General features: G+C 40.4%; 1 protein-coding gene across 6 annotated transcripts in view; it reads left to right on the top strand.

Moving 5' to 3' along the window:
• The window catches only part of KLHL36 (kelch like family member 36), a 107,629-nt gene that overhangs the window by 19,566 nt on the left and 73,782 nt on the right, over window positions 1-14,281 (top strand). For all 6 annotated transcript variants that reach the window (XR_014185173.1, XM_082063164.1, XM_082063156.1 and 3 more), the window contains one exon: window positions 9,666-9,769. Coding sequence is in view for 5 of the 6 variants with exons in the window: in XM_082063164.1 (XP_081919290.1) it covers window positions 9,666-9,769 (104 nt within the window). In the remaining variant the exon portion in view is untranslated. The remainder of the gene's footprint in view (window positions 1-9,665; window positions 9,770-14,281) is intronic.

Here is a 14,281-nt window from a genome sequence, read left to right as displayed (position 1 = left end):
CTTTTTAAGCAGGCTGCTTTCCATGAAGAAATTTTAGAATTTGTTCAGGGTGTTTGTTCTAATAAGGAAGTTTTGTACAGAATCTGACAATTCATAACTTTAGCTGTTTCCATATATAGTACTTCTGGATGAAAAGCAGAGGATCCTTTTGCTCCAGATGGAAACAGAAGGTCTCATTTCTTCAAAGCACAGCATATATTTCATCTATTGCAGTTGTAACATGGGCAACACTTGGCACAGTAGCACTGTGGCCCAGATTTTGTGAACTGGACTCACTATGAGCTGTCACAATTGTGTTCTTGTGGTCAGACTGTTGTGTCTACCAATCCAAAACCCTGGAAGTGTTAACACCAGCAAAGACAGTAAGATGAAAACACAGTGAAAAAAAAAAGGAAAATCCAACTATTTCATAGCATTGTATCTGGCAAACAAAAAGTGTTTGAGTAGGAGATGGGAAAATCTCAGTAACATTCCCCTCACCCTTGTTCACCTCTTTAATGAACACAGACACTTTCTCCAAACAGTGGGAGAAAACCCTTACAAACATCTCAGATTTGTAGTTACTAGTGAAGGAGTCTTTTTCGGCAGGACAGCTGTGTTTTTTGGCAGCGTACGCTATTTACACCCACTATGTAACAAGAAACCAGTGTTTTGTCATCTGTTGTATGGTGAACTCTTAGGTTTTGAAAAGAAGTGATGGAAACATGATCAGGGCTTGTGTGATTTTAAGAGCCATTAAGTAAACTAATAAATTTCTTGCTATTTTAGGGTGTTTGTGCAATTAGCATTGCACTGCTTTGATTGTTACTTGCGGCTTTTTTCCCCATATCACTAGCTTCTTCCCTACCACCTGGACTGTATTTTATCTATACATTTTGGTTTTGTGCAGTGCAATTTATTTTTCAACGCAGCTCATCTTTTTAACTGCTTCCTGTGTTTCTGTCCGGGTCAAGTGGAGTGTGTCTATCAGAGTCTGAAGTCCTCGGCTTATCTTTCACTGAGTAAACACGTGCCCATGATGGGACAGTTATTGCCCACAGCGATACTGGCAAACCAGTGCAGATTATGGGAGCACCCAGTTGTTGCTGACTGCTCAGTGCTGGGATCTCTGCTCCAAGAGTGTGTGATACAAGGTGAGACACCAGATTCAAGCGAGAGAGATGAAGCTGTTCCTGCCTCATGCTTTTCCCAGAGGTTGCTGCCTCTGTGGCTGCAATGATAGTATGTACCCACGTCTTTGTACATCTCAGCACCGCCAGGTTACTCCATCGGTTAGGGTTTTTTTGAGAACTTTGGGCTATAAAATCCAGGTTCTGGGGCATGTTCCTGTGTGGTCCTGCTGTCCTATAGGCTATAGGCTCCAGGAGGAAGGTGGGGCAGTAAATTGCATCCATCTCTGTGTTTATCCCATGTGTGGGTAGTCCAGGAGCTTCACAAAACGAGCATGGCAGATCTGTGTCTCATGGATGCTTTCCAGAGCAGAACATACCAGCTTTCTCTTTGTTTTCTGTTTTCAAGTTGTACTTCATTACATATGGGTGAAACCATCATTAACAATAAATGGTCCTAAACTCTAAATCCAACTGTTTTCCACAGGACAATGAGCTGTCCTGAAGGTCAGGCTGGCTTTTTAAAGCTTGGGCCCTATTATGTATTACACAAACAAGAGAATAATGTGCTTTTATAATGGATAAGGTACTGGTGAGATCAAGAAGGTAACAGAGAGCTGTGATAGCTTTGAAGAGCTGCCATGTAAATCATCTGCTGTTAGAGCTGGCTCAGAGCATGTGTCCCCAGACAGGGCTCAAGTTGCAGTTTAAAGCGGTGATTTCCAAGATTAAACAGGAGGTATGTCACAGATCAGAGTCCAAACCAACAAGCTCTGCCAGGCCTTGAGGTTGGGCTCTCTGCTGGCAACCAACATGGGGAAGAGGAAATTCAAGGTGTTCGGGGGAAAGAAGGTGAAGCAGTGAAATACTCTGTGCAAATGGTTGGGAGCCATTGGGGAATCAAAATAATCTCCTGAACTAAGAGGTGGGAAAACTCTGAGTGAAAAATAAAAAAAAAAACCAACCCTTTCTTTTCCAAGGTGTGTCCTTGTCTTGCTGCATGGCCTCAGACAGGTTAGTTGTTCTCTTGTCTGTCTTTGTAGCTCCTGGAGTCATGCTGCCAGTGTGCTGTGGTGGAGATTGTCCATACAACTATTGAGAGAGCGCAGGGCATAATGGCCCTGATTTTACTCAAGTGCCGTAGCAATACAACACAGGGAAAAAATTGCATTGTCGCTACAAGTACCCCTGGAACCACCTTTTATTCATCCTGCAGTAGGAATCCCCGCTCCCTTAGGTCTCTCCTTTCAGAGCCAGCACACCTGCCAAGCACTGGAGTTACACACAATAAAACATGATGCTTCCAGTGGCTTCAATTGCACCGAAAACCCCCTCACACTTTAAAGCAGCCACACAGCTGGCAGGAGCGTGAGGCCACCACCAAAACTGTGTGTTACAGACACTTTATGCCACTCAGGAAGAGCGGGCTGTTTCTATGGCTACTGCTACCTTTCACGCAAGCACATGTACCGTTGGTTCTGATGAGATAATATGGGATTATATAAAATAGTTACTCACGTACAGCTTTACACTGCATCATTTGTTGAGCTAGTAAATATATGACTTCCTATAATGAAGACATTTTCCACTTAATGCATTATTATAAATGGGTAGGATTTTCCTCATCTCTGATTTATAAATGCATCCAGTCTGGCCTCAAAAATCCTTGTTCTGGTTTCCATGACAACGAGTCTGATTTTTGAGGCTATTTCTTCCCCTAACTTCATGTTGGGTGGGAAAGAGTTGCTGTCCCCTTTCCAGTAACAGTGTGATGGACAAGCAAAATGATTGCCTTGAAGGAAAAACTGCAGACCTGAAACCAGAAACTTCAGATGGTTTTTTGAAGCATGAGTGAGAAACGCATGAGAAGAATGAAACTGCAAACCTAGCGTGAGCGTAAATGGAATTTTTTTGTACACAGAAAGGCAAGTGCAAATGTAACCCCAGGAAATATAGTCATATACCACACTGTGATGGACTTAAACTGATCTGGTAGCCCTGAAAAACACTATGTTGGCACACAGGACAAGAACCAAAGAGGATCCAGCTAGTCTGTTCATATGGTAGCTTCATAGATGAGTTAAAACTGAATGAACTTTATTGTTTGAAACAGACTCTCACTATCTATATTTTTTTCCCTAAATAGATCCTATTTTCAGTAATGGACTGCTAGGTCTCTGTCTCATAGATCATTCATGGATCAAGCATATTTCTTCAATGTGAAACACTGCATTTGACACTGTGGGTGGCAAAGCCATCATAAATAAGCCACAGCTGCTTTGCAAGGATCTTTCTAGTGCTTTTTTGCATTTTTAACATTTCCAGGAAAAAAAGAAGATAGGCAGCTGCTGGCACTCTGTGGTACGAGTCGTTTAGTAGCTGCTGTTCTAAAGTGATAAAGAGGTGGTTTTTGCAGACTCCTCCAAAAATCCATGGACAGGGTCTTGGTTCCCTTTTCCTGCAGAGAAGACTCACGATGTACCTACATCTTTGTGGGTTATAAATACCTTCAAATACGCATTCCACTAAGGCTGCAGATGAAATGTTTTTCTTTTTCTTACCATAGAGTTCTTAATCTATGCGAATAAAAACATGGAACCATAATATGTAAGGTATCATTGTATTATGGCATTATAATCTCATTTGCATTTGAGCTGGGGACAGCATGATAAATCATCTCACTGTTCCATAAACTAGTACAGCATTGCTCCAAGTGTTTAATCCAAATGCTGGAGTTTCCAGACCATGTTTTGGAGCAGAAGACCCAAGTGTAGGTTACGTATTCTCCATTAAGAATGCAGGAATATCTCATTCTAGCCATACTGTTGTAACCTGTGCAAAGAGAGGTCATATCTGTAATTAATGTTAGAGGCTAATCTTTGAATCCTAAACAAAGAACACATAGGCCCTAAATATGCAATACCTAATGCATCTCATGGTGGGATGAGATTGCTGACCATACATACGCATCACTGAAAGCCGAGCACAGTTGAGAGGGAATCAATACTAGACACAACACAAAAGTGATTTAGTGATTGCCTTAAATAACCATGCACAGGTTTTCACTTTTGTCATGACTAAAACATGATGATCAGCCTTCCGTAACAGCAAGTCCCTTGGTGAGAATGAAGTCATAGCAGTACAATTTCTAGCCACACAGCCAACTAGAAACAATATAAACGTGCTTGTTTTCTGTGCCCTGCTGTTACATGGAGGGGATTAGAAAAGTGAGTCATTTGCTGGAAAACGTACTGATCCTGTGGCAGTCGGTTGACTCTTAAGAAAGCTCTTGCATTCTCTAAGGGCTAATTGTAAGAGCGGTGAGTGGTGAATTTGTGCTTTGATTGAAGCAAGGACACAGAAAGTAGACACAACTGAAAACAGGGAAACCTACACAGCTCCGTATTGCACTTTCAACTTTTGCAATATCAACTTTTCCTTCTATAAATTGCGATCACACTTAGAACGCTTCTGTGGCATTGGAAAAGTCATGATTTGTACATGTTTGGGTTTGTCTTCATTTCTCATGGTACATCTTCAAGCGATATTGCACCCCACAGAAGTACTGTGCTGAATTTCTAAATTTTATTTGTGGCACTGTCTGAAAGCTCCTCCAAATAGTTGAGTCCTGCTTTTCGTGTAGCCCAGGGCAAGTTTAGAGGAAATAAATGAAATTATATGAGTTAGTCATCCTTTAATAATAAAGCAGGGAGCTCTACATTAACAGCAGCCTGATAATACACACTGCAGTGCTATCTCCAGTAAAGCTTTTTTCATCACTTGGAATTACTTTACGAGCTGTCATTTATTTGTTTGCTTTTTCTCAGCAGGAGAATTTACTGTCTGGTTGCTGAAGTGTCAATTATTCTTGTAAAATTGAAAAGTCCTGCCTTAGGATCACGCACATAGAAGCTAACATAATTTGAGACACAATAAAAATTAATAAGATACCAACTATGTTAAGGCATCTGTGACAGGTACTGTTTTGTGCTAGAGGATCACTCTTATGTTAGAAGAACAGCAAAGAATGGGGTTAAAAAAAAACGGCAGACTTGATTTAAGCCTGTACTTTTTTATTTTTGCAGGCTTCTGCCATCAGACCATCTGCAGCTGTTGTCGGTCAACCGTTGATCTGACCTCTGGGAGGCAGAACCCCATTCTGTTCCCTAGCTGGTCGTTCAAGTCTTTTTATTCTAGCATTTAAACTGGATTTTATTCAATTTTATTTAAATCCATTGTATCAACACCTAATGAACAGAAGCCCTCCCACTCTGCTCTGTGGCACCCCATTGTATACCAGCATTTTATTCTTTGTGTCCTATACATATTCATTTCCCTTAATCTTTCATGCTAATGTATGTTTCCCTTTCCCATTCTTTTTATTTTCTTGATTATTATTAAATGCCTGGATGATACTTAAATGTCAGAAAAGCCCTGAGAAATGTCACATACTGGAGGAGAACACAATAGTTTATGTTTAAAAAGCCCTGAGCATGGTTGTATCTGCTTTTCAGGCTGTGGGGCTGTTCTGGCCGCCTCTCAGAAAAAATAGATCTCTTGAGAGAAATAGATTTATGTTGCTGATGGCGTTTTGATTTTGAACTTTGATACTGAAATTGGAGGTGCAGAAATGAATCCTGTCTTCTCTCTGGTTCATCTCTGCCCTGACATGATAATGGGTCACTTGGAACAATCAGCTGGTTTCATGTATTATTAATGCTAACACATGGCAAGAGCAATTTGGAGACTCACTGGATGTGTGTGGGTCTGTTACTGGAAATGGAAAGGGGGCAATTATCAATCTGAAAATAAATGGAGGTAGAAGCAGCAGAAGGCTTAGGTATAGCTGGAAGAATAAATAGTTATTTTATTTTACAGTCAGATGCATATCTTAGGTTACATTAAAGTGAAAATTCCTAAAGCAGGGCATGTAGTTCACATGAGTATTAGGTTTCTGGCTGAACTGTGGTCTATGCAAATATGCATTTATAAACCTTCACAAGAATTTTGATACTCGCTGAGTGTATAGAAAAAGCAGTAAGCTGTTCACTATTAGGGAAATGTATACCTAGGCAAACAAGAATATAACTCTTGTCCATGCATTTTAGTAGCCTTCTTGTATATTTATGCTGAGGGGAGAAAACAGAAGTCTCAAGACCGTGGAATAATAGCTGCTATATAACATGAGCGCTATTTGAAGGTGACCTTTTATCTGCACCACCCTAAGTAGACTAATGAAAAGCAATACTTAGCGTAGAAAAGGAACTGTATGAATTTGCCCCGAAGGGTGATACAATGGGAGGGTTATTCCTATGGATTCTCCCCCTGTTTGCAGCACAGATGCTCTGCGTCCTAACAGGAGCTTATGTTCTGATACATACAAATGGCTGAAAAAATCAAGAGCAGGAGGAATTCTTTTTTTCTTTCTGCCAGGAGCTCGTTTTCTTTCTGTCTCCCCAAAGAAGAAGACTTCGTTGACAAGCTTTGTGCACACATACACCGTCTTATCTGAATGTCTTAAAGAGCAGCCCCTGTGCGAGCAGCATGTTCAGAGCCCCCGCCCCACTCTGCGATGGATCGCCAAGGTCTACTGGCCTCCTCCAGATGTTGGCTGGATTCAGCTTCCAGGAGAGCGACCCCTTCTGATGCCACTGGCCCCATTGACAGCAGAGCCATCTGTGACACAGCTCCAGATCTGTCAGCCCCGTTTTATTCTGCCTTTCCTAACCCCAGCGGCGCTGAAGGGCAAGGCTGGAAAGGTCAACAACCGCCCCTGCCCCAGATCGCTAAGGAGGGTTGGCACAGGGCAGAAGAAAACACAAAGCGGCTTGTGCGATGCCACAGATTAATGAAACTCCAGACTGCCTGATGGAGCTTTTCCCACCGAGAAAAATATTAACTAAGGCAGTTGATTGCATTTTCATTTCTTGAGGCGGTGTGCAGCCCACACGTCGTGTCGTGTGTGATCACAAAGACATGTCTGCTGTAGCAATATTGTGTTATCTCACAGGTGCTTTGTGCCACATCTTGAGCTGTTGCCACTGATGTAAAAGGAAATGGAAATTCTTGCTCAGAAGACCTGCCTGACAAAGAAATAAATTCTTGTAAATTCGGTGTCCAAAACTTAGGAAATTACAGTAGCTGCTGCTGAAAAAAATACTGTGATAAATCCCCATCCATCTGGAATGTTTCCGTAATCCACTACAGATTGCCAATTAATTGCACACTTAGTTCTATGTAATAAGGACAGATAATAGGCTGTATTAGTGTAAGTCTCCCAGAGGCAGTGGAAATACATCACAATATTCTTAAATAGCATATTTTTATTAAAGCAGTGCCTGCAACTTCTGTCTGGTACCAGAAACCTACTGCGCTAGGAGCTGAAAGGCCAGATTTGCAGCACATAGTCCTATTTATTGAAGCACTTAATTGCTTACTTCAAGTACCAATTTAAATAAACTGATCTAATCTATTTTCTAATTAAATATGGGAAATTATAGTGTGGCTGGTTGGGACACAAAGTTTTTAAATCATCTTTGAGAGCAGGAGGAACTGTAAATAGTCTGTCTTATGCTGCTAAGATTAAAATGAGACTTGAGTCACAAAAAGATACCTTTGAACCATGTCATGTGAAATATCTGGGATTTTGCACACATAAATCACAGATTTTTTGCCAATTTATGGAGACTGTTTTGTGGCCAGTTTGGATAAAATTTCTATTAAACCAGTTACATAATGGGAAGATGTAATTTTTAGAAATGTATATTTCATTTCATTTGGATTAATCAAGTTTTTCTGTTCACATATGTGAATGTGTTTGTAAAATAAATATACATTATAAATGCATATTTACACACTCGTGCATGCTGTGTGTATTTATACGTTGGATAGATATAATCTTTTTTCTTTGCTGTGTTGATGGATTACTTTCAAAACAGATACACCAAGTTCTCAGCCATATGAATTATTTGTGTCACACTGAAGTCCTGGCCCTTTATAGCACCCACATAGTTATGGGCCTGTGCTGTATAACCAAATGTTATATATATAGCTAACTGTTATACAGATAGCCAACTGTTATATAGGTAGCCAACTATATAACCAGGTGTTTGTGTTTCTCATGTACATTTGCTGAAATGTATTGTTCTAAAGAAACTTTCGTGTTTTGATGCTACAACTAAGTAATAACAAGAACTGGTGAATCGTTTAGTGTGTGTGTAGATCTGCTATATGTTTAATAAACAGAATTCTTTCCCCACCTCCACAAACACACTCTTGTAAATCTAAATCAAAGCCCCTTCCGGACATTTCATTTTAAGTGGTTTCATCTTCCTGTAATTACCAAGCCACGTGAGGAGCAGCTAAACAATTGTCTGCACAACACTGGAGATGAAATAAAGATAGCCTCTAATTAATTCCATCTAGGTTATAATTAATTTTGACTGAGTTGCTCAGGACAATATCCTTAAGTCTCACAGACTTCTATATAGGGGACTGATCACCAGCTGCTGCTCGTTGATTTTTAAAGCAGATGGGGCTGTTTCCAGCTATTGCTTAAAAGGAAATGGTGAGGATGGAGAGGGATTGATTTGCTTTAGGCAGGCCCTGGGGTAAGGCTGCTAGAAGGAAAGTAGCTTGTGACAATGTCTTTTAAAGATTTTGGAGACATTCTGTTGCAATTTGTATTTAAATTTATAAGAACCTCTTTTTGCTTTATTAAGAGAAAGTAAAAAATCGTGATAAGATGCTATGTCACTAAATATTTCATCGTATGCTGTATGTTAAACCTGCTTTGGGTCATGGTGATGCTAAAGGCAACAATGAAGGCTGCAAATACGAATGTTCCTGGTGTTTGTCATTTTGTAGAAACAAAATATGAAAAATATTTCTTGGAGTGTTATCCTAGTTCTGTCTGTCAATGTAGAATTGTTCTCTGCTTCATTATGCAGGAAGCTTTGGTGAATAATTCATTAAAACTAATTTATATGAGAAATTCTGCCACTTCCTTTGTTTGCTGACAAATTGCAGAATTCTCAGATGGATTTGTTGTTAGAAATTTTTCATAAATTTCTGGAATAAATAAATCCCAGCTTGCTCGTAGGCTGTGCTCATTGGGAGTAATGGGTGTATAAACTGACGGTGTGGCAGTTTATTGAATCTCTCTTAGTATTTAGATTTCTTGATTGGATTGCTTGTGGAATTAGCTAATACCCAGTGTGTTCTTAGTTATGCATTTAAATGTATAACTTGGTAAAAACCAAGGTTGGATATTTGCTTTCTCCAATTATCTCTAGTAAAACACTTATGCAAAAAGAAAGCAGCTATGTGACAACTCTCAAGATAAAACTTTCTAAGCTGAGAACCAGCTTGCTAGCAGTTTCCAGCCTCCCTGGACAACAGGAATAAATTGTCTTCTGAGATAATAATGTACTGAAGCAGCAGAGCTATGGTTTTTAGCCCAATACCTGTCCCCACTAGAGTGTGTGAGTAATTCAGTCCTTTGTTTAAAATGAAAGATTCTTAAGTGACTCACACATTGGTTCCTTTTCTTCAAAGGATTCTTCCATGCTGGCAAGATCTCCCATGGCAAGTTCTAGAGAAAGTTCAAGGAAGATCTACAGTTTTGACAGTTTTGCACTGCTGACTTCTGGCTTATTAAGGTATGTTGTTAAATTACCCAGAATTCTTTATTATCTGCTCTGGGACTGCATGACAGGACCAGAAATCCCTTTCCATGTACTAACACACTGGCAGACTTGGCCAGTGACTCATAACTGAACAGGCACAGGAGGCCTCTACTTTTCCAGCAATTCTAAGATATTTCCTCATTAAACTCTTTAGCAGAAAGAGGAGGAATCTCTGAAATCCCTACCTGAGAGTTTTAAGAGCTAACACACACCTTTTGATTAGGCTGGGATGGAAAAATCTTAGTTAGGGGGCTTTATGTATATGTTTTAAGATGTTCTAAATGTTGTCCTGTTGAGAAAGAATTGTCTGCATGTGCTTGCTCTGGTGCTTTGGTAGCACTCTCAAGATGAAATCTTCTGAGGCTGAGGGCACAAGCAGCTTTCCACAACTACCCATCATCAGTGTTAATACCAAATTCTGCCTAAGGCACAGTAATGTTATTTCTGTAGTGATTTTATTACTTGAATGGCTTTATTCAGTGGTAATGCCAGATTACTGTATTCCTGCCCTTCTAATTCCTTCTTCCATTTTCACTTGTTCCTGCTTTTGTCCTATGCTCAGTTTTGTTGAAGGAACTCGTTATACAGCAAAGTGGATCAGGGAACTGATCCAGCTTAAAAATCACCTGATTTTAAAGCCAGATCAGGTTCCTGGTGGGTTCACATTGAGGCCTCTTGGGCACCTATGAGGAAGAAAAGGGTGATATTACCATGAGCTGGTGATGTGTCGTGAAGTCTTTAGCCACCTAAATCCAGTCTGAGGAATGTGTTTGTGATGTTGGCTGAGCTTTTTGTACTGACCAGGGGAAAAAATACTGCAGCTGGTCTGAAAGCTTTGTTAATGTCTGGCTAAGAGGCCAGTCACAAAAAGGAAGCACAACCCTGAGATCAGTCTAACAAGGTCTGTTTGGTAGGAAGGTGCAGCTCTGTCTAGAGAAGCAATTTCTATTTTGTGGAGAGAGGATGTGTGAACTCTGTCCACCCACCTTATTTTCATCTACCTTCCTGCTCTTTTGGGCTCTGACCCAATTTGTAGCAATGCCAAGTGTGTGTGATGCTGGGAGAGGAGTCTGGGAGCATCTCTTCTCAGAAATAGACTGTGTGACTTTATTGTGGGTTGACTTGTGCTTTAAGTTTGGTAAGGGACTCTCAGTTTGCACTGTTGCACCGGGATACTTGGTGCGTATTGGACTCAGTGGGTTATGGATCTGACTTGGGGCTTCTGTAGTACCACAAACAGAGACTTGCTCCCTTGAAGGTTTTAAATCTGTCTCATAAAACCCTGGTTTTGAGGCAGTGATTCCCTTCTGCCGTCCTTTGAGAACAGTTTCTGCACCAAGCAAGTTCTTTCATTGTCCAATAACAATTCCTGTCTCATTCTCATGTTTCTATACAGTATTTGCTCTTTGCTTCTTGTACTTCTATACTTTCAAGATGTTATCTGCTAATATGAAATAATTTTTTCCAGATTCTAATGTAGGAAACAAACAAATGTCAGTGTAATTCTGGCTACTATTTCCTACTTATCCTCTCCTTTGTAGACTTAGTCTTCATGGTCAGTGGTGCAGCGTGGCCTCCACAAGCTGTAGTACCTCAAATTCAGTGGATGTCATGAGGGATCCAACAGAAATCTCCACTTTTAAGCTGGACCCCATCACAAAAGGCACTGGTTCGGGTGTGAGAATGGCTTGTTCTGGGGTGGTTATGAGACCCCCTCCATCAGCTTGCTGCCTGTCCTGCTCCTACCTTGGAAATTCTCACAGAAACTCTGGGCTCAGTCAAAATGGTTCTTAGGGGAATAGTAATAATTGACAAGAATAAAGATGCTTTAGTTTCTCGTCCTGTAAAGATAAGTTTTCAGGACTTGGGTCATAATCCTCCAAGATGATATTAGTGTGGATAATAGCAAGAGATGATTAGCTTTCTGACTTTTTTCTTTTGGGAGGCAGGGAGGAGTGTTGGAGGAGAAACTGAGGCATATTGAAGCAAACAAGCTTGCCAGAGATGTTGTAGCCAGCTAGGAGAAGGCTAGTAGAACCGGGTGATAGAATCATGTCTCTGAATATCTTGCTTAGCTTTTTATGTATTTTTTTTTTTTTTTCACAACCTCTGTTCTGTTTGTGGAGCCTTGTTTAATAAATTTAGCAAGACAATGAGCTTGCTTTTCTTAGTTCCCTTCTCAGTCCCTTCAGAGTAATCTACAGACCTCTAGTGCTTTATGCACTACAGTTTAAAAATTCACCAAGCAATCTCATATCCTGTTCTCTGACTTTGCTTTACTCTCCTTTCAACTATATCTGAGAAATGATTACAACAGAAATAAGCAAAGCATGTGTCTCTAAAAACAGTTTAGTATTTGTGAGTTTCAAAAGTATGTGGCCTGATTGCAGATGATTCTTCTGTAGCCAAGATCTTCACCAGCTCGTACGTTTACGTTTACTATCTTTTTGTGATGTATTTCTGAGGTATGCAAAATAGATTCGTCTTTTCCCTGTGAATTTGTTTTTTTCATGGCTTCCAGTTAGTCTTGAAAAGGAACTTAGTCTGATCTTGAGAGATAACTGTAGACAGGAGAACTAAACAGCTGCTCCTGGTTTCCACACATCTCTGTGTTTGTGCTTACTCTGCTTTTTGCAATCAGTGCCTCAATGTTTGTTAGTTCCCTCTTGGACACATAAAATGATACCAGGATGTCTTTTCAAGTTGCAGACACAGAAACCAAAGGCCTTTATAGGGTGTCTCAGTTGTGTCTCCTTTGTCCACTTCAAACAGTGTTTTTTTAAATATAAGAAGCTTACTTAACCCAGGCTTTAAAGCTATTTTTATCCAGTACGAAATGTGCATAGAGAGAAGGCATTTGGAGATAGAGGACAGCGCTGTTTGCTTTTCCTCAAGGTCTCATTTCTGCTGGGAGAGGAGAAACTATTTTCTGGAAAACCTAGATAATATTCAGATATACTGCACACTTACACTGTTTGGCTCAACTCTTTGAGGGACAAAAAGGCAGATTTGTTTGCAAAAGCCCACTGGTGTAGTGAACTCAAATCAACTGTAGTTCCATTGCTCTGGATGGCACCAATTTCTACTGAGATTCTGGATCATTACCTCTGAGATCTTATTGAGTCCTATCAAATACATGTGGTGATTTCTCCTTCCCAAACCACTGCTCCTGCACTGTTTGTAATAATAAATAAAAGCCCTCCTGTGTTCACCTCACTGATTAGGTACCAAAATTGCCACTATTGTAATAATATAAAGTATAGGATCTCTTTAAAATGCAGATCCATAGCACAGCTTGGAGGTCAGCAGACCCTTTATGCTTCAGGTCCCCTATATATATATTGGAACTGTTTATGTAGGTGCTGGGGCGGAGGGGGGAGCTTTGCAGGATTAAAAATACTGGTGCAAAGATGACTGGTACAATTTTGCAGGTTTTACAAGAGCAGCCATGTCACTATGAGAAGACAGCTTCATTCCACCTTAAATGGAGAGGCAAGTCTGCTGCCATTGTGAGCTTTTAATCACTCCAATTACAGTGCTTTTCCCATCCTGACAGCTGGTGTGCACAGGAGTCCCTTGTTAAGGCTTGCAGGAGAGGTGCATTTTATTTTTTTTTCAGTCAAGTAAATGACCAGAGCACCAAGCACAGTCCCAACACCACCCAGCAATTTGCTCAGCTGGAGAGTTTGAGGATTTCACACAGCAGATGTTTAACGCAGTGCCCACTATAATGTGCACAATAACCGCCCTTCCAGAGTACACAGGAACACAAAGCATTCTGAATCTAGGGGGTTATTAAAAAGCCACTACACCAGATTTAACATTAAACAAGAGCTCCTTTTAAAAAGACTGTTATTGTAGCTGGGTGTTTAGCAACACAGGCTATTTGGCTTTAGAGTCAAAAGTGGGTAAACTCTATGGTAACAGAATAAAAATGCATGTGAATCTATAGAAGAAAACATATTCTGCAGTCCATGTAAAAGATTGGTGTTGTCTCAAGTGTTATGAGAAGTTCTAGTCTCAGCATCGCTCTTTTGCAGCTTCTCCTGAATGGCCACTCCATGCTGACTCCTCAAGGAAGATTATGGTGGAGTTTTGGCTAATGGAGATGAGCTCTTTCCCCTTCTGAGCATCACTACAAGTTCTGGCATTTTCACTGAGAATGGTACTTCCCAAGTACTTGATGAACAAAGAGACAAAATCCAGTTCCAGGGTGCACTGAGTTTTCACAGCAATTGTAGTTTGCCTGTTTGATGTTTATATCTCAAATCCTGTTGCTCTTTTACAAATTGAGTACCAAATTGAAGAATGGCTGTGACACAGACCCTTTGAGGCCTGTCATGACTTGTGATGGGTCAAAGATTTAGTAACCAGCTAAAGACCAGAGAGCAAGTTTGGAATGTGTTTTTGTCTTAGTGGTAATGCCAGCTTATGCAACTCTGGTTGACTGATCAGTGTCCTGAATTGCGGAACTGGTTAGGCTGA

The sequence above is a fragment of the Streptopelia decaocto genome (assembly GCF_964273445.1).
Source record: "Streptopelia decaocto genome assembly, chromosome: 11".
Classification (NCBI taxonomy): Eukaryota; Metazoa; Chordata; class Aves; order Columbiformes; family Columbidae; genus Streptopelia; species Streptopelia decaocto.
This window is presented reverse-complemented; position numbering and strand designations above follow the sequence as displayed.